At 36.3% G+C, this 24,848-nt stretch overlaps 1 protein-coding gene across 1 annotated transcript; it reads right to left on the bottom strand.

Annotated features, from left to right (window-relative positions):
- Positions 1-2,577: 2,577 nt before the first annotated feature.
- On the bottom strand, positions 2,578-24,213 carry LOC120339795 (beta-1,3-galactosyl-O-glycosyl-glycoprotein beta-1,6-N-acetylglucosaminyltransferase 3-like). The gene is made up of 8 exons (XM_039408000.2): positions 22,919-24,213; positions 20,358-20,445; positions 17,451-17,654; positions 13,206-13,366; positions 11,727-11,951; positions 8,824-8,973; positions 7,926-8,086; positions 2,578-6,965 (listed from the first exon to the last, which is right to left on the bottom strand). The coding sequence occupies exons 1-8, from the start codon at positions 23,155-23,157 to the stop codon at positions 6,574-6,576; spliced, it is 1,620 nt and encodes a 539-aa protein (XP_039263934.2). The 5' UTR covers positions 23,158-24,213; the 3' UTR covers positions 2,578-6,573.
- Between the last annotated feature and the right edge of the window lie 635 nt (positions 24,214-24,848).

The following is a 24,848-nucleotide window of genomic DNA, read 5'->3' as shown; positions in this document are numbered from 1 at the left end:
CCACAATATACCCACACGGCACCGGTACTGATAACTAATTTCAGGCTAGGCTGATGCGACTAAACTGAAGAACAATAACAACAAGTACAAGTTCATTTTGATTGCCCCGAAAAAATACATACACAAAACAATAAATACACAAAAATGTTCGGGGAGACTGGCAAAACCTTCATTAAGGTTCAAAACATGTAGAAATACATGTGCCAGTTTACCCATCTTACACACATTGAGATCTATAAAGAAAGATAAATACACAAACGTGTATCATCCGGGTGTTTAATTAACTTTTGTAACATAAACACACTGCAGGTATGGTGAGTTACAACAATACACAGTTGTTTAAGTGGATATGATGTGGCTATTCTTATCGTTTGGGATTTGTTTATATTAGCCGCATTTAAAGCAAACCAATAACTCCACTGATGTAAACAATTGCGAAGTAATGTGTTAGGTGAAAACAGTTTCAGCAAAATTGATAAATAAATTCTAAATGCCTTCGCGTGAAAATCTTATTATGGATAAAATCCGACGTAGGTGCTATGTTGTTATAATTGTCTTTGCATAAAATTCTTTATGGTAAATAAAGTTTGACGTGAGTGCTGTGTTGTAGGTGCAACGTAGTTCCATTTAAATGGCTCACCATTTCCTATGTGCTATGGAAATTAGAATGACAGCTAGGGCTGGGAATTTTAGGGAAAACACGTTGACCGTTAACCGGGTAAAATTAACCGGTTAACCGCCGCGTGACGTTTGACATAACAATTATAATTTCAGCTTGTTACGTCACAATGGTTATAAAGCAATTTCACGTGCTCTTATCCCGGTATCGCTCAAAATTATTCACGAATCGAGATAGTTTCATGATTCCTATACTGCAAAAATTAGGCAGCGTGGTTCGGGCATGTGGAAATATTTTAGAAAACCCGATTCCGTTGTTAAACGTCATTTATGTGACAAATTTTGAGAGTTCTATGTGCAAATTCTATTTCGAGATATATATCATAAAGAAAAACGGCATCCACTGCACACTTATTGTATGACATTGAATATCCGATTTTGCAATGAAATCGTGAACAATATATTTCGAAATCGACCAAAAACTGATTCTGAATTTATCATTGTAAATTTTCATTATTAGCAACCTTTGGTGCTTCCATTATTTTTCACATTTATTGATTCCTTGCCCACACAGTTAGTAATATTTTTTTGAATCAGACTCCGCAAAAGATAAATTTGCGATGACGTAATCATATTTGACGAAATTGTACGGTATAAAGATGATTTGTACCTGAGATGTCAGTTAACGGGTAAAATAAATCATAACCGTTAACCATATGAAATCGGTTAACCGGTTAACCATTCCCAGTCCTAATGACAGCTATTAACGTAGCACACAATATTCAAATCATATTCTTCCGTTGACCAACATTTTACGTGCAAACTGTTCATAACTTTTATTTTCCATTCGATTTAAGTCCATCATCTGAGTTGTTATCTTCGGCGCCGTCTCAGAGCTGAAATGTCCGTACCACACCTTATCCTCGAAAACCATAGTGAAGATTAAGTTGGTTTGCACCAATTTTTGGAAATACAACTAGAAACTAACAAATATCACGCAGAGCCACGGAAACGAGTTTACAACTCTTTTTTTTGCAATATGTACGTTTTGGTTCCCGTACGCATGAAGCAACGTACATTTGAACCCACGCACATTTGAACCCACGTAGGCTACATTTGAACCCACGACAATTGCACCTGCGTATATTGCACCTATGGAACTTTTTATTGTTTTGCGAATATTTGAACCCATACTAACCCTAACCCATGGGTTTTAGCATCCGCATATAAATTGAACCCGCGGATATACACTTGGGTTTAAATGTACGTGGGTTCAAATGCACGGTCACCGTACGCTTTAAACCTTATTCAAGGTTTTGTTTACTCTCCTGATTTCATAATTAGTTTTTATGTATTTGTTTTTATAAATCATTTTATGGCCTTTTATGCTGATTATGGAGTGAAAATAAATCTCAGCTGTTTCATCGAAATTTAAATCCATTACCAGTTCGTATTTATGAATATGATAGTTTTGGTTTATTCAATTACCGGTGAACTATTCTTAAATATCTGTCTGAGCAGCTACATAAATTTCTATTGTTACGTCATTGTTGACTCATTACTGATTGGTCAACATTGCGAAAAAACAAGGAAAACGATGCTCGGAGAAACAATCATTTCTCAATTTATTGTTTCATTTAATACACCTTTACACCCCAACCATTAGCCATACGAAGCACATTAAAGTTCTATACTGTAACCTAATTAATGCAGCACGTATGAACGCCCGCCCTGTACATTCCAGCCTGCAAAATGCGTAGTGCCATTTGCATGACAAGAGGATCTCTGGACTCCTCGCCACCGCGAGGCGGCCCGATCAGCAGTTGAAGCTTCTTCCACCATTTAAGTCCGTGCTTAAGCCGTCTTATAAGCGTTCCTCTCCCCCGGAATAAATACGTAAATCCTCCTCATAGACCGACTCATTGAAACGCCTAGCACAATGCAGCTAACACATAAAAATACAGATTTTACAAAGACCTTTATTTCAAATAAAGCATTTAATCTAATAATACTATTGAGAATTATGAGACTACAATAAACTAAGCAGCATCAGTGGTAATAAATTTCATTACAGACTTTGGGTTATAGGTTTTTAACTGACAAGAAAATAGCCCAACATTGATAAGCCATGTCTAATAAAACCACACATGCACAATTTTTTTTCACTTAAAATTTTGATTAACAGATTGTAAGAAATTGAAACGTCATGGAAATTGATACAGAATTTGATTCTAATTTCTGATTCACAGGACTTTCTGGTGGTGCGGAAACACAACAGTAATACTGTCTACCTACAAGGATTTTTAGGCGCTCCCGTAGTATTCGTACCAAGATGGCGCACAACCTGCTAACCCTACCCTGGTACACATACTATGTTCAGGTTGTGCGCCATCTTGGTACGAATACTGCGGGAGCACCGATTTTTATATCTTTCCATGTTTAACAATAGAAAAATTAGAGAAGTTTCGTACCAAAATTATGTAAATAAGATATAGGGTCATGTCCATAAAGTCACACATCCTGGTAGATGACCAGGATTCTAGATTCTAATCGTAGAACGTTATCATGATAAATCAGAGAAGACTGTGCGTCAAGATCGAAAGATTTCAAGGTTTTTGAATCTTTGTAATTTTGATATTTACCTTGATGCAAGACTATATAGCCACGGTAGAAATTTTATACATACACAAATTTTGAGCATAAAATATTTTGAAAAAAGCATGACGGTATATGCATTGGAAAATACCTGATATATTCCATATGTTAAACCTCATAGACTATATTGGGCAATATATACAGCTTTATAAAAATAAAAAAAAACTCAAAGCAAAGAATTTATTTTTGATTAACTCCATATCATGAGAGAATTATAATTGCAAAGCAAAACATCATTCGATTAGTGATTAACATCCATATTTTAACTATGGCACGTCACGTGTACAACATGATTGTTTTATGGATATTGCCATATTTTGTGTACATGGTTAGAGCTTTATACCAAACTAAATTGGCATTGAAGGTAAAATGTCCAAGGTTCAATTACTGTGCCCCAAGATGATAAGAAAATAGAAAGCGATTTATTATTTCGTCAACCAAAAAAACAGTTATTGATAAAAAATATAATAGCAACAGCAATAAAATTGTTTTGGTATGGACAGGAGGAAGTGATACGACCATATGGTCATCGAGGTCAACTCTCACCATGACTAGTGGAAAAATTTGAACTAGTACGATGATATTATCGGTTACTAAAACAAAATTTACTAATGTCTTCAAAAACCAGAAACTTTCATGTATCAGTGGATTCTAGTAAATAACATTGTTCGGAGTAAAGGTGGAAACCTCTTCCAGAACCGAAAGCAAAAAGGGAATATTTTAAAAATGACATGACATGCTTTTTTGGACAAGATCTAAAAAAAACACAAAAATATTTATATTCAATCCCACAAACCCAAACATAGGTCCCCACACACATTTAGTATTTTTAAAAAATAAAATAAGTACATTAAATAACACTAGACTACTATAGGTATGGTTTATATAAATTTCTATAACAGTGGTTTCTACCAGGAGGGTCATGATCCCTACGGAACTGTGAACTAATTGTGCTATTTACATTTCTTCATATTTACGTTCCATCCGTGTATTTTCAATATGTATTTTTTTGATAAAACAATTTTTTTGCCTTGCTATTTGTTAATTGTAGCTTATTGTTGCTTGTTTTAGTTCGAGGTTGAAAAGTTTGAGAACCGCTGTGCTAGAGGATTGCTCGACTCCTCACCATCGTTGAGTGGTTTACATAGATGCTGGTCGGTTACTTATTCCTCCACCATCAAGTCCATGCATCTGAAACAAATAACTGGCTAACTAATCCCATACCAGACATGGCATGGTAATCGAACGAGAGGTCATGGTTTGCCATAGGATTAAGCCATCTTGTCAGCTTTCTTTCCCCGAGATAAATATTGAAATATGTACAGTAAATCCTATCCAATCGTAATACTGTAAATAGGAAAAATTTTATCTTATTTGACAAAAAAATTACCAACATCGAAACACACAAAAAACAGTGCAGCAGTGTAAAATATTGGGCAAGTGTGATTTTTCTCACGACATAATTGTATGCGATCATTTCAAAAGGATGGAAAAACAAGCTTTTAGCCGGAAGTGTCACAATTTTGACATGCTGTCTCAGCATTCTGCACGGTAGACTTAAATGTCTTGGTCATGCAATATGGCAGTCGCGCGGTAGACTTAAATGTCCTGGCCACGCAGTATGGCAGTCATAATTATATTTTTATTTAATATTAATACAAAAAATACTTTTTTGTTAATGAAGGCAGTTCATTTATCACAGATTTGCGACTCACTTCGCTAGTTCAATGAGAGAGCGAATTACTATATTGTTATGTCATAAATATTATATATCATATGTCAATTTAACATCTAACGTTAGCTGTACAGCCATTAAATTATTTAAAATGATAAAAAGAAAGTGCAAGTTTTCCAATGATTTGAACAATACTAAGCCAGGGAATCGAACCAATGTCAGTCCAATCCGCACTGTCGCGGTTTTTAGTTTCACCTATATGGTAAGCCTATTTAAGCCAAGTATGAAATGTTAAAGCCATCCAAAGCGAACAAGAAAATTGGCAAAGCACAAATTATTCTATTTTTTAGGAGGAAGGATTACGAAACAAAGAAGAGAGCAACAGAAATAGTGCAAGGTTGCTAAATTATAGTCATAAAACAAAAAATGCATATTTTTAAATATATAAGCTCAAAGTAATAGTAGTATGTAAAGAAGCACAAAAGATCGGGTCTCTCAAAGTACGCGCACAAGTAATTCTAGTGGGTGTAGCATAGTGATTTTTGCATATAATAATCGTAACACTAAACCTGACTACGTCATCCAAAAATGATTTCACTTCGACGTCACAATACCGTCATAGAGCTTGCCAAAGTATTGCTACGATCGTCCGAAATGGCATCTGTGACTATAATGATCCCACTAACGCCAGCGATTGTTCTCTTATCGGTATTGTTACGACAAGAAAACAAGAGAAATAGCTTGCTCGATTTCGAATGAACGACTGCACAGTTAAGACGAACATTCACATACTTCAGGGGGCCATATTACGTCACTGTGACGCAATTTTCGAATGACGTAGTCAGGTGGGGGTTAGGAAAGACATATGCAAAAATTGTTGAGCCAGGCCAAATAGAACTATTCGGAAGACCCTGAAAAATGTGCCTGCTTGATACAAGACTTTATAAGTACAAAAAATAGATGCAAAATGGTCATAAAGGTTTACCTGCAACCTAGAAATCAAGTCATTAGACTGCAAAGTTAAAAGCCACTGTCAAGCACTTAAATTAGGGTAGATTTTCCTAAAATCGGGAATAAGATAAAAGTTGAATGGTTTTAGATGGTTAAAGTTTATAGACCAATTATGCTGGTTTTGCAAGTGGAAGGCGGGTTCAATCCTCACTTAGTTAATATCAAATCAGAAAGGCTTTTAAAAACAGTAATTCCTAACATATCAATGGGTATGCGTACGAAGCCTTGTTCAGAGTCAAACACGCCCAATAAAATTTTTTTTTTAATATACAGTTATATATTAAACCTTTTCAATAACCGTAAAGACCTATTTGAAACTTCTAAGAACAGAAAATTCTGGCAACTAAAAAAGGATTTCATCAAAAGTTAAATTACAGTAGCAGATAATAAAGACACTGCAAAGTTAATTATGCCTACATCATGTCATGTGAATAAGCTAAGTCATCTTTCTTAAAGAAAGATAATACTTTAATCTGGCATGCTTGTATATAATATCAATACAGCCTAACTGAAAAGCAAACAGGGTGACAGAAAAATGTCAGAGAATGAATAGAAAAGCGATACAATAACTATAAAAGGCAGTGGTTAACATTGTTCCATTATAAAAGACAAATTCACAAATACCCTCTCGCAAAATAAATCTTACTATGATCAATTGTCCTGTTGCGTACCCAGTTTTCTAAGCAATGAATTGCTAAAATATCCACGTCCGGTTCAAATTTATTAGCGAAAAGATGTTTTTGTGTTATTAACCATGCGAGGTCGCCACATCCAAATACGCAAATTCCGCGTACAAACCTTCCTTCGCACTTTGGATAGACTTTTTTATCGAGTCCTCCCCATTTTATTATTCTTGTTATTGTTTGAAGTTCGTTCAAATCATATTTTTCATGGGGGGGAAAACTCCCTGGAAATTGTGGAAAGTGTCTTTGCAACGAAGCCCACACGTGTTCGTCTGGTGAGTAAGTATCTTCATTCCATTTGAAGAACTCCTGGACAGTGCGATCTAAAAGAGATTTAAAAAACATATTTAGACAAATTTTCTAAAGCATGGAACAAAATAGGCACAATTGCCTAATGCAGGGCTACTCAACTGGCGGACCGCGGTCCGAATCCGGACCTTTTGAGTGCGAGATTCGGACCGCACCCAATTCTTTATTTTAGATCATAAGTCCCACTTTTGAAATTTCCTTTTATAAGATGACTTTTATAGTTTTGAATATATACGAAAAGAACTATAACACCATAATAAACAATTTTAATTTGCTACTAATCATTAGTCGGTCGAAGAAGTGCTCGTTTAAGGATGCCGAAATATAATTTCTGGAAAGACCGGACCCAAATAATTTTGAAGTTTTGTTTGCGGACCTTCGATAAAAATAGTTGAGTTGCCCTGGCCAAATGCAGGGTTGTGCATTCCTTTATACAAAAGTCAAATAACTGGGTGAAACTGCAGAAGCACCTTTATTCAACATAAGCTTTCTAGTAGTTGCATGCACCAAAATTTTGGGCTATTGATATTATGACGTGCGCTGCGAAAAAAATTGACAGTATTAAGCGTGGTTTCGATGAAAGAAGTTTGTATAACACTGGATTAGTTTACTCACAGAACCCACAGCCAAATTTAATTAATCATAAATAGCGTAAGACAGCGGTTCTTGAAGAGGGCGATTTGCTAAGTGTCGTCAAAAATTTAACTGCTGACTGAGGTGAGCGAACATGAGTGATTTATTTCAGTATTTCAGAGAAAAATCATCCATTAATGAGGAAAAAGAGTTTACATTTTGCCTATATTCTTCAGGCTAGGCCTACATGTCTACAAAAAAAATAAAAGAAATAAAGTACACTTTAACAATCAAAAAGTTGAGTTATATTTGAAGGCAGCAATTTTTTTGTGAAAGTGCCGCGTCAGTTTCTTCCCTGATAACAAACGAAACTTTGGGGACTGCTGGCATAAGAAACTTACCTGTAAGTATAAAATCTACTGCAGCTCTCTTGAAGATATAATATGCCGACCCAGCAAACATTTCAAATTTATGAGGTGGCGGAGATTTCTTAATGTCTGTTTTCTTCATGACAGAATGATCGTTCTTTGGATTAGATGGAAGGTCAAAGTGAAGTTCATATCTGGTTATAGAATGGAGAGAGTGAGTGACTGGATGTAACCAAGCTTTTTTAGATTGAGTGTATATAAAAGTTATTGATGCTTATAATGGATAAACACACTGGTAAATTATTGGTAACTGGTCAAGAGAGTAAAAACAAGATAGGATAGGATTTGATTTTACTTATTTATCCTGGGGGAGAGGAAAGTAGATAAGATGGCTTAATCATATAGCAGACCACAGCCTCTCGTCCGGTTACCAGTCCATGTCGGGTATGGCAATAGTTAGCCAGTTATTTGTTTTCAGAAGCGTGGACTTGATGGTGGAGGAAGCCGTAACTGACCAGCGGCCTACGAAAACCCTGCCTGGGATTCGAACCCACACAGGGTAATTGGAGAAGTGGTGGAGAGTGTATTCTTAGTGCTTAGCAGGTTGCGCCATACTGACGAGTCACGGTAATTCGGGCCGGGTTTGGCCTGAATTGTCAATCATTATGTTCAGGTCGGGCTTCTCTATCGCTGACTTTTTTTTGAATAAATATATGTTTATAAAAAATATATACTAAAACTATGTATGGAATTCAAAGAACTCCTAAATAAAATATGAAAATTTCGGGTTTGCTTCGGGCTTGGGCCTGCAAATCCAGTTAATTAGTCGGGAACGAGTCTGGTTTTAATAATACCCACAGGCCCGGGTCGGGCCGTCCTGGAATTTTTGGGCCCAATCTTACCTCTACCTGTAGAACAGCTCAAAACTTACCTTTTCTTTTTATGTGGAGGAGTGACAAACGTTTCCAAGCTGTTAAGACCTTGCAGACTCTTCAGAGCTCTGACAATTTCTAAATTGGTTTTGATTGGGAAGTCTTGGCCACATAAGTTGATAACGTACCTCCAAGGGTATTCCATACTCCTGGAAAGTAAAATTTTGATGTTTAGGGCTACTTCAACATTTCCACCAGAGGTCTATACACCAAACCTAAAAATTATCGGGGTCCCGTCATTCCAAGAATATATTTTAACTTTTCAAACAATATTTCAAATGCATCGTTTGACAAAATACAAGAGCAATGCTCAATATCACGCTCCACAGTATGAGAAGGTTATAGTTGTGTAGCCGAGCGTTTGAGATATTCTGCAATATTCGCCCCCATAGCATCCCTAGAAATATTTGGAAGTCTGCCCGTGACTTGAATTATCTGAAAAACTTATATTGTTATGACCATTTTCCCCCTAGTGGTTTAGCGAAAAATGTATTACATTACGATTGTGAAATAAAAAAACAATGCATTCAAAATCAGGAAGCAGCTGCAGTCCAAATTTAGCACTCGAAAGGTCTGGATTCGAACCACGGCCTGCCAGTTGAGTAGCCCTGGTTTAGGGTACGCAAGAGGCCCGAGAATGATGTAAATTGAATTGAGTATTGAACATACAGAACATGAAACTTCACTTTGGGATGAGTAAATTTTGGAAAACATGCTATGAGTGTGATGGCCCAATCCAGCATTTCCCAATCCGAGTAGAATTCCTGGTACTCCTATAGTTTGTGCACCAAGATGGCGGACATTGGAACGTAGTATCTGTACCAGGTTAGGCCATATTTTCAGGTACAACTACTACAGAAGTCACTTGGCTAGTCCCCCAACTCGTAATAGAACTAAAATAAGGAAAATTGAAATAAAATTATGGCCTAACCCCAACATGGTACACATACCATGTTCAGGTGTCCGCCATCTTGGTTCACATACTACGGGAGCGCAGCATTCCTCACTTGAGATTTTGGGAGTGTGAACTATACTGTAGTTGGCTATAGTATTACTTCGATATTTTTTTACTCATTTAGTATTTTTGTAATACATATTTATGAACACACTATAAAGTATATAAACTGAACCAAAGTATCAAGCAGTACAGGGGCGCAGCCAGTGGTTGAGGGGGCGTGATTTATGGAGGTCGTAACTCCCCGTTTGAAGTTATCAATGTGAAATTTCTATCCTCTACTTACAAGAACTTGCCGCATTTTCGGTCAACACATCACAATTTCATGGTCAAAACTATATTATTCTGTGCATTGCCCTGTTAACGCAATTAACACCTCAATACTCTTAATCATCTTTAAGATACCTTATATCTTCCAGTTGGTGCCGATAATGTCTTTGATATCTCTGTGACAATTGAGATATGTACTTTCATTCTGATTTTTGATCTTACTCATTAGCACTTTAAAATGCAATTAACACCATAATTTTAATCTTTAGGATATCGCACCCACAAAACATAAAACCGAAAATCTTTTTCTTCCCTTTACCCTACTCCAATGTGTATATGTGACATTGGTATAAATACAGTAAGTCCTCAGATTACGATGGTCCTGACTCACGCAGTCACGCTGTTTCGAGGTTACGAACGCACTCCATAAAAATATAAAACATAATACTGTAATATCGAAGCCCTTAAACTGGATCATTGTGATCAAGAAAATCAGTGCATTGGTTTCGTCATTTTCGATGAACAATTGCGAACTATTACGATTATGAATGAATAATCACTAAGCTTCAGTCACATGGTACACAGTTTTAGTGAACTCGTCATAGAACTAAAATAAGGAAAATCGGAATAAAATAATGGCCTAACCGCAACCTGGTACACATGTATAATGTTCCGACTTCACCGAAGTTCGGGTTACACCGCGTCTCAAGAACGGAACAACGTCGTAAGTCGAGGACCATGTATATGTATCTTCATGCAGATTTTTATGATCAACGCAGTATTACCCAACTTTTTAAGCTCGTGGCTCGCTTTTAGTACTCATGCCCCTGTTTATCATTTCGATGGTATTTATAGTGTTATTTTGATTGCATGATTCCAAATCCCATTATGTTCAAACAATTCATGCTTAACAAGGTGAAAACACTCTGTGAAATATCCTTATACAGCAGGGGTGGGCACGGTTTTGGATCAGGGGTCAAAAATTTTGCCCACCTAGACTGGCGAGCCAGATTGAATTATCCCGCGGGCCTTGGTTTGCCCATGTCTGTTATAAAGCAATGAAACTATGAAGAACAGGAGGTTTTCCTATATTGAAAAAGGAAAATCATTATGACTCCCCTCCAACTACTCCGTCACCTCCTTGGTAGACCTCGGTCCCTCTGTTGGGAACCGCTAGATTAACGCATCTTAACAAGGTGAAAACGAGAATATCGGTCAGAGACCGAAGACTTATCGATCAAAAGTTAGGGGATCCCCAAAACAGCGCTCTTACTCCATAGTGACACCTTGTGTCCCATCACTAATTAATTAATTACTCGCTACTTATACGACATAATTCATCCAAAACCAATAGGCTTCTGGTACGACATATGATGAATGCACATGCAAAATCTGGAGCAGATTCAAACTCGCCTTCGTGAGATATCGCGTGCATCTAACAGACAGACAGACATACAAACAGACAGACAAATATCTATCAACATACTTACCGATTAAAATCGATAAGTAACTAGTAAAAATGAAGAGTTTTCTTGTAAAGATAAAATTAAAATCAGTTTTGCATTGTGGGTCCCCTCCAACTTGCTCTGTGGCACCCTCAGCAGGCCATAGGCCCCCGGTTGGCAACCACCGGATTAACGTATAACGCATTAACGCCCATAAAAAACATCAACAAACCTTTTCGCCAAATCTTCCATGCAATTTAAATCTGCCTGTAATCGACTCCAATGTGTGTATCTGACGTCAATTGGTTTGGAAGCCAAGAAAACATTATCAAAACAATCTGTTAGAACTTTTGCTCCATCTTTGAAAGATTGATCTGACTTTGCATCGACATGAACGCAATAAATGTTCTGCGGGTGGTAGATTGAACGTAACAAACGTTCAAAAGAAGGCAGGTCTCTGTGAGATAAATAAGTGTTATCTATGTGAATGAAAATAATGAAATGAAATTCAGACTAGCTCTAACCAGTGGTTCCAGACCTTTCATGGCTTGTAGCACTCATGACCCACCCCTGTTTATCATTCCAGTGGTATTTATAGTGTTATTTTGATTGGTAGACTCCGAATCCCATTATGTTAACAATTCATTCTTAAAATAGTGAAAAAAACCTGTTGAATAACCTTATCAAGCAACAAACTAGAAAGAATGGAAGTTTTGATGTAAAATGCAAAGTAAAATTAGTTTGCCCCTAGCTTTGTGGCCCATTCCAACTGCTCTATGGCTCTTTTGGGGCCACCAATTGGAAACCAATGGACAGTATTTGTAGACAGTACGAAATTTTACAAAATTCATTCTTCGAAAAAATTGGGCCGCTTGAAAAAACAGTTGACCTAGAAGATCTAGAAGAAAGTGTCAATTGAAAAAAAGGAAGCATTTAAACTGGAAATTAAGTCAGTGAGATTGATGGTATAAGCGTGATAGACTGTACGTTTAGAAGGGAAAAAAATGGATTTTTCAGAATTTTTTGGAGTGCTGGTAATTTCTAAATAAATGAAAATTATTGTGCTTGTCAACAAAATAATATTTATTCATTATAAATACGTCCAAAAAAATGTATGCCAAAAATTACATCCCAGTGACTCATAATATGTACCGGTAATTCCTTTTTTTCACACCTGCGTGTTACTGACATCATATGATTATATAAATTAATTCTTTCTATTTACCAGGGATGTCCTTAATAACCAAATAATAATATAATACTGAATACATCCTGAATGATATTTTGAATTGTGACCAGAATAACAGCTTTCCAAAACTATTCCTAAACTCAAAAAAAAGAACCAAATTAATTATTCAAACATTCTTGCTATTATATATTATTATAACTGCTAGATTTGATAGTTTAAAAATATTCTGTTTGATCGCGATTACAACATACACAAGGAGCAGAGACAGAGACTTTGATGGTGGAGGAAGACTTAGCCTTACTTACCGTAGATCACCCAAAACCAGGGCTTCCCGACCTTTTTGTTACCGCTGGTTTCCTAGTTCCGGTAAGTTTTTTTTTAAATAAATTCAAGTTTTTAGTTCTATAACAAAATTTATTGGTAAAAGACTAACAGAAGTTTCAGTGAGCTGCTTGATTGCACAATCAATGAAACACTCTTCCACCGAAGGCATTTCTGAATAGAACCAAAACAATTAGGTACCTGTGTATTGTGATAATATAGGCAATAGAATATGCCTTTTCTTCTGAACTCAGCGGAATCGTAAGATATTGTCGATTTTGTTTGAATTTTCCACAATTCTTTGCTTCTACCACAATGTCCTCTAGTCTTGGAATTAATTTCTTCTTTTTATCTTCAAATTTCTGTTATGGGATTCAAATAGATAAAAGTAACGAAATAGATATATTTTATTCCTTTATAGAAGTCTATTACAGCAGCGGTTCCCAGCCGGGGGGCTACAGAGCAGTTGGGGGGGGGATCTCACATTTCTTTTTACAGGAAAATTCCCTGTTCTTCCCAGTTTTATTACTTGATAAGGGTATATCACATTTTTAAAGTGTTTTCACTTTGTTAAGCATGAATTATTCAACCCAATGTAACCTTTCTGGGTGGAGAATTTTGTATACCCCTCCTGAAAAATGTCATAACTTTTTGTTCAAACGTGCAAGAACTTTCAGTTTAATTTCATCGGAAAGCGGTATTTCGCCGCTTTATGCCAGTTGTGTCTCTTGATGCGTGCGATACTCGCTTAAACATATTGGGATTTGGAATGTACCAATTAAAAAAACACATAAATACTGTTGGAATGGTAACTAGGAGGCCATGAATATTAAAAGCCTCTAGAAGTGGCCCACGAGTCATAATAGGTTTACAAGCACTGGTCTATATAGGCTATGAAAGCTCACTCATGGGAATTAAATCCAGAATAGAAGCAATAAATGCCTTGTGAAATTAGCGGGGTGTGAAAACACACACTAGAAACAGTACAATTTACAAAGCTTGTAACTGTTAATAAAAGCAACATAACGCTCTACTGATAGCAGTAAGCCAAGTATGGTATCCAACAAAACTAGATTCATACAATAAATATACTGAAATTTAGTAATGTATGTAAGAAATTCAACCTAACATCTTGAAGATTTATTACTTTTATCACAATACATCCAATAGTAAGAAAATCCAACCTCAAATTTTATTTATATCTGTATTTAATAAGTCTCTCTGTAAAATTCACATGACAAAATCCAACCTTGTAGAATTTTCAGTTGTTTTTTTGACACTAAGGGTGTGCAACAGGTGGCCCGCTAAGCCATTTAGTGTGGCCCTTTTCTTTTTGACACTCAGATTTATCCCTATCAAGCATGATATACTAATCCGACAGTCTAAGTTAAAAAAGGCATGGATAAAACATGGAGAAAATTACATAATGATTTTTTCTCTTGTCAGTGTGTTAAATCTTTTCCTGTTTGGTCTTGTTCTTTTAACACAAGAAGAGAAAGCGAAAGACACCTTCTCTTCTTTCTTTTCTTGCGGCGCTCTAGCTGCCGCTAATATTTTAACTTGTTGTGTACATGGAAAATATAAATTTTTTCGAGTGGCCTGGCTAGATGTCTGAAGTTGGTAATACGGCCCACCAACAAAAAGTGTTGCACACTCCCGGGTTAGACTCTGTGCTCAAATTAGTATCGAATATAAAAATTTCCATTCAAAATAGCCATAAAGGTTTCAATTTACCTCTCCTTTTCATTCTCGATTAGCCTTTCTATTTATCTTCTGATATTTCTTCTCTCAACACATTCACTGTATTCTGTCTATCTGCACTTAGTCACTGCACCAACATAAGGAGTAAACTTTTCTAGAGAGTTATACAAAACAGCCAATATTGGAAGGATGAACACATTGACAATTATTTATTGCTGTTGCATATACGAGGTGTGGCTAAAAAGAAACGAGACTGACGTCACAGATTGCGCAACACGATTAACCATTGGTAATCAACACTTTTACAGTGTGGTGTAATATGTGTTCTTTGTTCAACAGCTTTTTTGACACAATATCGCAATTATTTTTGCTCTTTAGGAGTCGTAGGTGAATGTGATTAATTGCTTGTTGAAAAAAAAATTGCCGTGCGAGATCTGATTGAGTTTTTTGGCGATAGGGGGTTCAATTGCAGAATGACGATTGGGCAAAGAGTTAACATTAAATTTTGTGTCAAACTTGGAAAAATGCATGTCAACTGGGCAACATTTAATCGTTGAGCTTTCTGCTCCTCAGTCAACAGCCTTGGCACCATTTTGGCACTCACCTTTCACAAGCCAAAAGTGTCAACCAAACTGGTGCGAACCGTTTTTTTTTGTCTTTTCCAACTTCGCAATGACGCGAATTGTTGAGCGACGGTCGCTGCGAATCACAACTGAACTCACAACTGATACCTTTTCGATGTTGGTATCAGTTGTGGAAGTGCAAGGCCTTCCTGACTTCGAATCATCCTCCACATCCTCCCTGCATCCCACAAATCGCTTGTGCCATTCAAAAACTCTTGTTCTGGACATGGAAGAATCTCCATAAACATCACACAATTTCTTCAAAGTCGCAGTCGCCGTTTTTCCAAGTTTGACACAAAATTTAATGTTAATTCATTGCTCAATCGTCATTCTGCAATTGAACCCCCTATCGCCAAAAAACTCAATCAGATCTCGCACGGCAATTTTTTTTTCAACAAGCAATTAATCTATTAATCCCTATTCCAATAACTATAAAAATATAATAGGATTTAGTATTCTGGATTCAATTTAAGTATTCTGGAATATTCTAGAATAGTAAATTATTCTACATTGCCATCCTTACTGAATATTGTTGTTTTCACCTCTTTTTCGATTCTCCATTATTCATTTTCTACATAAGCCTCTATAATCAGTCTACATCTACCAAATGAATAATCCTTGTACTATAGTGACCTTTAACCCTTGTCTATTCATGCCTGAAAGTGACCTTCAAGACCTGTGTTCTTATCATGTGTATAGTTGTAAAGACCAGATAACCATATTTGAGGTTTGTGCGCAACTGTAGTGATTTTCTAGGGGTATCCTTATGATAGAAATTTAAAAAAAGCATATTCACGAACATATTCACTGCATGTAGTCTATTAAACGGGAAATATCCTAACTTGCTATCAGATGGATTGCCAGGCTCTTTGATACAACCTAGTGTCGCGACGATTTCTCGCCAAAACAATACTAATTAATTATAATATATTTATCTTTTAACTCAGGGTGATCCAAACTGCGGATCGGACACATTCCGTGCGGCCCGCGGAACATTTTAGCGTACACTAAACCCTTGGCAGATATTTGTATTTACCGGCAGAAAATGTTTGAGTTATTTTTAAACTATTTTTAACAAGTCCTTTTCGTAATCCCGATGTCGGGATTAATGTTTGCCAAGAGCATGGAATTTCAATGTTGTATCTATAAACGTCAAGACGGTGCCTATATATGGGAATAATGTCCTGTGATCGGTACCAGGAAAATGAATTGTCTTGTGCAGACAGGAACAAGCCGTTGGAATGAGTCGCGCTTTTTATCTAAACTTCAAACCTTAAGATCGCGTTAAGTAACTCCTCATTTGAAGAGACGTTTTGTGACTTTATTTTAGTATAAACACTCCTCTATTTTTAATCGTTGGCTATTTTGACAGCGGTGACGAACCACGGAGCTGACTTAGCGCCGCTCAATCCAGTTTTTTTAGTTGGGTCCAGAGTCCTAACTTAGAGAGACTAGGTTTTTCTTCGACAATAGCACCTGGTCTGCTCACGTTACAAGTAATAAAATTAGCCAAATATAACAATTCATCATACAATGAGTGTAATAAAATAGGTGATCGAGTTAAACTGGAAAGAAACGTATTTTCTTACCCACAATAACATTAAACCACAGTGTCTGGTGTATTTTCAAGTAATATCTGTCCCGAAAGAATATAATTTCGAGACATTACAAAACCAAACTCAAGAAAAGATAACGAACATAACACGGTATTTCTTAGCAATCAATTTAATAACTAAAGGCTTATATATCTCTCTCAAAAAACTGATTAGAGCGATAAAATCTCATTCTTAAATATATTTGAAGTGAGTTAATTCGAGTGTTTTGATCAGTTTTTGGTTTTCTCCGACTGCGGCCTGCGAGACCTTTTTAAAAGCTTTTGCGCCCCGCCAACCTCGCAACCTTGGACCACCCTGTTTCACCTCTTAATTAGATAGCAGAACCTTGTGTGCCTCTGCTAGATAACCGAGTTCGCTTCCCACAGATTCGCTTCCCAGTAAAATTATGTTTTTAATTTTTTCACATATTTTGTATTTGTATCGTTTACTGGATTACTGGTTGAAAAAGAAAAATTGACTATGACTATCTCAGTATCAAAGCAACTGAAAATAACAAATAAAATTACCTTAGAACCGAGCTCCAAATTAGCTAGTTTACCCCGAACAACAGCTGATTGATCCCCTTTGAGAATATCTTGGCAATTTAGTTCATCTGGTACATTAGGGTTTTTCACAAGTCTGAAAGATTCCAAAATTCCAAACACTTTCTGGATTGTTTCTTCATTGACTTTTGCATAGTATTGTGTGATGTCCTGTGGGACGGCAATAACCTGTTGAATTTAATCGAATAAATTTACTGATAAGTAGACAGCCCAGCAGTTAGAGTAACGATAGGAAAGGATTTACACGTTTATCCTGGCGAACCCTGATAATACGGCTTAATAATATGGCAAACCTGGTTACCACTCCATGTCGGGTATGGGATTAGTTACCCAGTTATTTGGTTGTTTATCGAGTGGTACTCCATAATGTTGTACCAGGTTAGGGTTAGGCCATATTTTTATTCCGATTTTCTTTACTTTTGTTTTATTACAAGTTTGAAGACTGTCTTGTTAGCCAAGTCAATATCTCCCTGCCCATAGGTTTCAGTCCCTTTACACAACTTGATGTAAAGTAGGCGAACAAAATTAGTTACGTCCATATTGGTACATATACTTCTGGAGGGCCCAATTTAGTACATAAAATATACCTAATTTTGAATATATTTGAACAATCAATTCAATTTGCATATTTTGGCCTCAGCCGAAAATAAATTTTCATTATCGGTAAATAGTTTACTTTTTCACATACTGAAAATACAAAGTGTGAATTGTTTAATGTATAGAAATACAAAGATCATGCCACCCGGATGTATTAGGATGACTCATAGCTTATTTGAACATCCTTCAAATGTGTTGAATAAACAACTTCACGACATATGGCCATGAGTCATTATATACTATATAGCCTTCTGATTACTATATAAACTTAGAATGAACTATAATAACAAAGGTTCCTGATAATAGTGTTTCTTTTGGCTTTAGTGAAAAGGTTGGACAAAACAAAAAAACATTTTCTAGCAGTTACCTGGCGAAGGGCTACTCAACTATTTTTACCGAAGGTCCGCAAACAAAACTTTAAAAATTATTGGGTCCGATCTTTCCAGAAATTATATTTCAACATCGTTGAACGCGCATTTCCTCGACCGACTAATGATTAGTAGCAAATTAAGACTGTTTATTATGGTGTTATAGTTCTTTTCATATATATTCAAAACTATGAAAGTTATTGGAAAATTCAAAAAGTGGGACTAACGGTCCAAAATAAATAATTAGGTGCAGTACAAATCCAATAGTCGAAAGGTCCAGATTCGGACTGCGGTCTTTCAGCCTACTCACTACTTAAACCTACTCAACACCTCTACTCTAATGTTAGTGGCTATTAATTAAAACTATATTAGCATCCATAATCAAAAATAATAGCATCTAGTGAAAAATACAATATCCAAGCAATTGGTCCATTAGTGAATTAGAAAAGCAATTTTTTCATAATATCTAGAAGAAAAATACCAACAAGAACATAATAGCAAAACAGTGGCGAATCTAGGGTGTGGCAGCCATGGGCGCTGTTTAGACAGGGGCGCAAAAACGGCGAAAAGTTTTAATCGTAATATGTTTCAATAGAATAATTTTAAGTTTGAGACATCTGGACAACTGAACTGAGACAACTGAAACTCGCATTTTTACTTAAATAATATCGTACAGGTATAGCATTTCAATAACAGCCATTATAAATCGTTAACAATTATCAAAGGGGCGCATATTTCAACTTTGCCATGGGCTCCATTTTACGTGGATACGCCACTGTAGCAAAACGATCCTATCCATAGGTCAACTTTGTGTCTAATAAACAAGCATATTGCTCGCTATATAGTCCTATACATGCGTTTGGCATTTAGTCTGTATTTACCAATTGCAAACTGCAATAGCCTACTATTTATTCTGGTGATAAACGTATTTTCATTTCTTTCAATAGGAAGAATAATAACGACAACATAATAAACGAGAATATCGGTCAGAGACTGAAGACTTATCGATCGAACGTTAGGGGATCCCTCCAAAACAGAATCTGCGTTTTCGATTCGAAAAATTCTGCAAATCAGAACTGGATTGTTTCTATTAGTTTCCAGCCAATAGCCTATTTACCAATCCTACATTTTGTGTATTTTGTATCCTATATTTTGCGATAAGTAAAAACGATCCATATGTCCATTTGTGTCCAACAATTTGATGGTCCAGAAGTGCGTGTACCAATAATCCAATATGGAGGTAACTAATTTTGTTCGACCAATCTACATCAAGTTGTGTAAAGGAATTTAAACCTATGAGCAAGTATATTCACTTGACTAACACAGACAGCACCCGAACTCATAATAGAACTAAAATATGGAAAATCAGAATAATATTATGGCCTAATTCTAACCTGGTACACACACTACGGGAGTACCGTCTTTTTCTTTGTTGTGAATGGGGACTCGGATTTTATTAGGTGACAGTAGGAGCTCATGAGGGTTTGATTAAGATTTTTTAGAACGAAATTCACATCCAACGTGAGGTTTGGCAGAGTGAAACTCTTTGCGAGTCGAGAGTTAGGGAGGACCAATTTGCGCAATGCACAGCGATGTGGCATCCCCCCTCTGACTACTCTACGTGAGTTTGCAGATTCGAATCCTATGTGGGGATAGTTATGTGCAAGAGGATTTCTGAACTCCTCGCTGCCATTGGGTGGTTCAAGTAACTGGTCGGTTAAGGCTTCCTCCACCATCAAGTCCATGCTTCCGAAAAAACAAATAACTAACTAATCCAATACGCCACATGGAATGGTAACCAGACGAGAGGCTATGTTCGTCATATGAATAAGCCATCTTATCAACTTTCCTCTCCACTGGATAAATATGTAAATCCTATCCTATCCTAATTCAACATTATACTAACCTTGCTAAGATTTGTAGGATGAAGAGGAATGTTCATGAACTTCGCATTGCCAGCAAATTCATTCTCATCTTCAAGAAGATTTCTGCGACTGTAAAATTTTTTTATTAATCATACAAATTCTAAAGAATGGGAGTTGACTGAATTTTTTATCTACAATGGCTGTAACAGTAATGGAGATCTAAGACAGTGATTCCCAACTATTTTCCAGTGACCCAATTTTGTGAAATCTTGTGATCCAAGGATTTGCTCAAATACTAGATGATACTTCCCACATAAGCGGTTACTATTGAGAAACTCTTCAATGCAAATATAAAATGAACAATAATATTTACGAAAAAATAAAAGTAGTGACTTTTAGGTTTTTGTTGAAAACAAGCGACCCAAAAATGGTTTCAGGCCACCCAACACTGATATAAGAGGAGAGGGATAAAGAATGTTAAGTATATTTACTGGACTGAACGTTAATCAAGCCCATGTTATGGTGCATTGGTCTATTACAAGTCTAAACTGGGTATTGCAGATCTCTGCCCAAATTTGTGAACTCTCATAGCTTTCAATTAAAATTAAAACGAGAATATTGGTCAGAGACCGATGACTTATCGATCGAAAGTTAGGGGATCCCACAAAACAGCGCTCTTACTCCATAGTGAAACCTTGTGTCCCATCACTAATTAATTATCAATTCGCTAATTATACGACATAATTCATCCAAAATCAATAGGCTTCTGGTCCGAGATAAGATAATGCATATGCAAAATCTGGAGCAGATTCAATCTCGCTTTCGCGAGATATCGCGTGCATCTAACAGACATACAGACAGACAGACAAATACCTATCAACATACTTACTGATTAAAATCGATAAGTAATAATATAGGGAATGAATAACTGAAATATGATTTTTTGATTAGAATTATAATTGATACATTGGAGCCGATTGGACCAATTTTTTATTGGATTTCGCACAATTTCCATAAGATTATCAAAGTCTGTTTGTACTTAACTGCCTAAAATGATGTATTTTAAATGCAAGACTATTCTGATTACTGTCTCAAAGTAAATAAATATAACAGTATGTAATAAAGGATAGAATTTACATATTGTTGATTACCGCATGTTACATGGTTATGCGAGTCTCAATTAGATTATAAGATACGATTGGCGAGGGGAAAGCTGCAAAGACGACTTAATCATATGGCGAATCACGCCTCTCGTCCGGTCACCAGTCCATGTCAGGTGCAGGATTAGGTAGCCAGTTATTCGTTAAATAAAACCAACTATTTCTCTCTTATTCACTTACCGTATTTTCCCGAAATTACGCCTATATCGAGAATAAGCCGACTCCCTAAAAACGGCCTTAAAACAACGATTTTATAAAAAATCGCACATAAGCCGGTCCTACGAATCGTTACACGCCAGACGCTTCAAGAAAAACGTAATAGAGAACAAAATTACTGTAACGCAAACATTTCTCACGTTTATCGTTTCTGCATGTTAGCCAGGGCCGTAGGTGGATTATTACCCGTAACTCTTACTTGTTAATTTATGTAATAAAGTCTATATTGCTTTTCAATGTGTCGTGATTGTGTCGGGAGTTTAAAATAGAGTTCCTGAATCAGCATAAAACAATTTCCTTTGATCGCCACAACGACAATTAATTACGTTCCTTGTCCGTTTCAAGGAAAGAAATAACGCTGTTTTAACACATTCTTATAAATCGCTACGAATCTTAACACGCCAGACGCCTTAAGAAAGGCGCAGAAAGAAAACAAAATCGCTGTAACACAAATATTTCTAACGTTTATTATTTCTGTTTGTTAGCGACGGCCGTAGATCATTACTCGTAACTCTTACTTGTAAATTCATGTTAATAAAGTCTATATTGCTTTTCATGCGTCGTGATTTGTATTAATGGAAGGGATTGTTATCGGGAGTTTAAGAGAGTCCCTGAGTCAGCATAAAACAATTTCCTTTGATCGTCCACAACGCAGTTAATTTCGATAAGAGTCCTTATCACCGCCCCTTAACGGATAACATATCCATATCGTAAAGGTGATTAAAAGTCGTGCGCCGTTAATTGCCTCTACGGCGATAAAGTTTTCACCACGAAACAACTGGCCGTAAATCGACACTGTTGCTGTTATATAAAAGAAACACAAGCGAAAACAAACAATCACAGCCTGTACAAGCGTCACGTGTTAAACAACCAATCACAGACTGTACAAGCCATCAGCTGTATGATAAGACAATCCACTTTCACAAGCGAGTGTGTGTGTGCGCGACGCTTTTTATCGTGAGAACTTGGTATGGTTTGAAGCTTTTGGAATTACCGGCAAGTCAGCATAATTTCATCTCGTTGCGTGAACAAATTCTGATACGTGAATGAGCCGATTTTTTTGGTGCAATCTGAGTCATGCGCGTATAAGACGGTCCCTTAGTTTGGCAACTTTTTTTTTGAGTTTTAAACTTGGCCTATACGCGATCATATACGGTAGGTACTTTGTTAAATACAACATCTAATAGAGCAATCAGAGACAATTAAAAACAACTTAATTCACTTACTTGCTTAGGTACCATTTATCAAAGATATTCTCATTGATTAGTTTTCCAGGTTTAGCTTTATCAAGATAGAGTTTCCAATGTTGATTCTTTGTGATTAAAGTTGTGATCAAAACGATTAAAATCCAAACAGCTAATATTATGAACAAGTAACGAAGAACATGGTGTTTCCTTCTACTGCAACATTGTATTACTGCACTATTTGTCATTATTTTATACACCTGATGTGAGGTATAGTTCATTATGAAGGAAGAGAGAAAAAGTTAGTAAGATTACATTGTTGGCATGGAAAGATAATTTATTGTAAAATTTATTTCATCAATCAATCAATTTTATTTTGGTCACTCTAACATAAAACAACAAATGGACAAACAACAAACCAAACGCAGAGGATCTGGAGAATGAGCATGACTTCTGAACTTGAGAACAAAGTTCACTTAGGGACAAGTTAGCCCGTCTATCAAAAACAGTTAACGAAAATAATAAAATAAACATACACAATATAAAATCAAGCAATGACTTTTAAATACAAAATAATAAATACTTCAGCAAACTGCGCAAGTCGAAACAATCCATGAGTCCAGTTCAAAGTTTGACCCGCACAGTCCGTTAAATTTTTTTTTTTAAATATACGATTAAAGTACAATGATCTTTATTTCGATATAAACAGGGCAGACTGGGATAGATAAAAGATTTATTCATCATCCAGTCATTGGCTAACAGATCGAACAAATAAACAAAAATAATATCGTAACTCCTGAACTCTCATAGTCGTACGATCGCCCGAAACGGCACAACTGACTAACGTCAGCGATATCTCTCTTATCGGGATCTCTGAGACAAGAAAATGAGAGAAATAGCTGTTCGATTTCTCGTCTGCGCGTCTTGGATGACAGTTCGTATAGTTTGAAGGGCTCTATTACGTCACTGCAACGTAATCTTTGGATGGCGTAGTCAGGTGGGAGTTAGGATTGACACATGAAAAAAACTGTCATGCTACGCCCACTACTGCACTAGAAGTACGTTAGGTACGAAACTGCATGAGACCCCTGACTGACTCCTGGACTCATCAGGATAAATAAATTTAGAGGTGAGATTGTAACTGTGTAAGCCATGATCGTTCAACCCGTGGCCCGCGTGGTATTATCCAAATCCCAATGTCTTTTATCAAATCTGAGCCATTATTGAAACCTTTAATAAAAAAATTATATCTCGTCGTTGAAACGCGCGAAAAGCACCACCCAACTATCGAAAGATTTTTTATGTCCTTTGTTGGCGTTATTGCTGGAAAGAGATGTTTAAATTTGTTTTTATTGTCTGCAATGTATTTTAATTTGTTTTCATGTCTTATTTCTGTTAAGCTAGAAAAAGTAGTTTTTATATTTGACAGCACTTACATTATACGAGCAAGTATTTTCACGAATGAATCATGTCGAATCTTCTGTGAGATCACTAATTTCTGACAGTCATATAAAAATTCGTTCTGCATAGTCCATCACCCCAAATATTGACAAAATTATTGGATAAAAGCGGTATCATACTTGACATTGAAATATCTATGTGTGGTAAAGACTTTCGACTTACTGTATCTTCGTATTTACTGTTCTTATAAATTTGGTGTAAGGAATTTGTTTGTTTCCTCATCATCAGTGTAGTGAAAACTAGAACATAACAACCATGTCAAGTGGCCCGCGCAATCATTCGTAAACGAAATGTGGCCCATCTGCCAAAACGGTTGGGCAACTATGGTGTAAGCCCAAGTGTCCTATGACTGTATGAATAACCAAATGCGCATCTATCTATATGATATTATTCTACTATCAAAAAACTCCCAAGAGTCCCAACTGCCCAAGGCGAATGTGAAATAAAAATCACAACTTAAATTGTCTTGTACTCCTGTCGGGTCTGGTATAGTTTAGTACCACATGCACTT

Source organism: Styela clava, chromosome 9, assembly GCF_964204865.1.
Source record: "Styela clava chromosome 9, kaStyClav1.hap1.2, whole genome shotgun sequence".
Lineage (NCBI taxonomy): Eukaryota > Metazoa > Chordata > Ascidiacea > Stolidobranchia > Styelidae > Styela > Styela clava.
The sequence above is the reverse complement of the archived record's forward strand: the minus strand, read 5'-3'. Positions and strand labels throughout refer to the sequence as shown.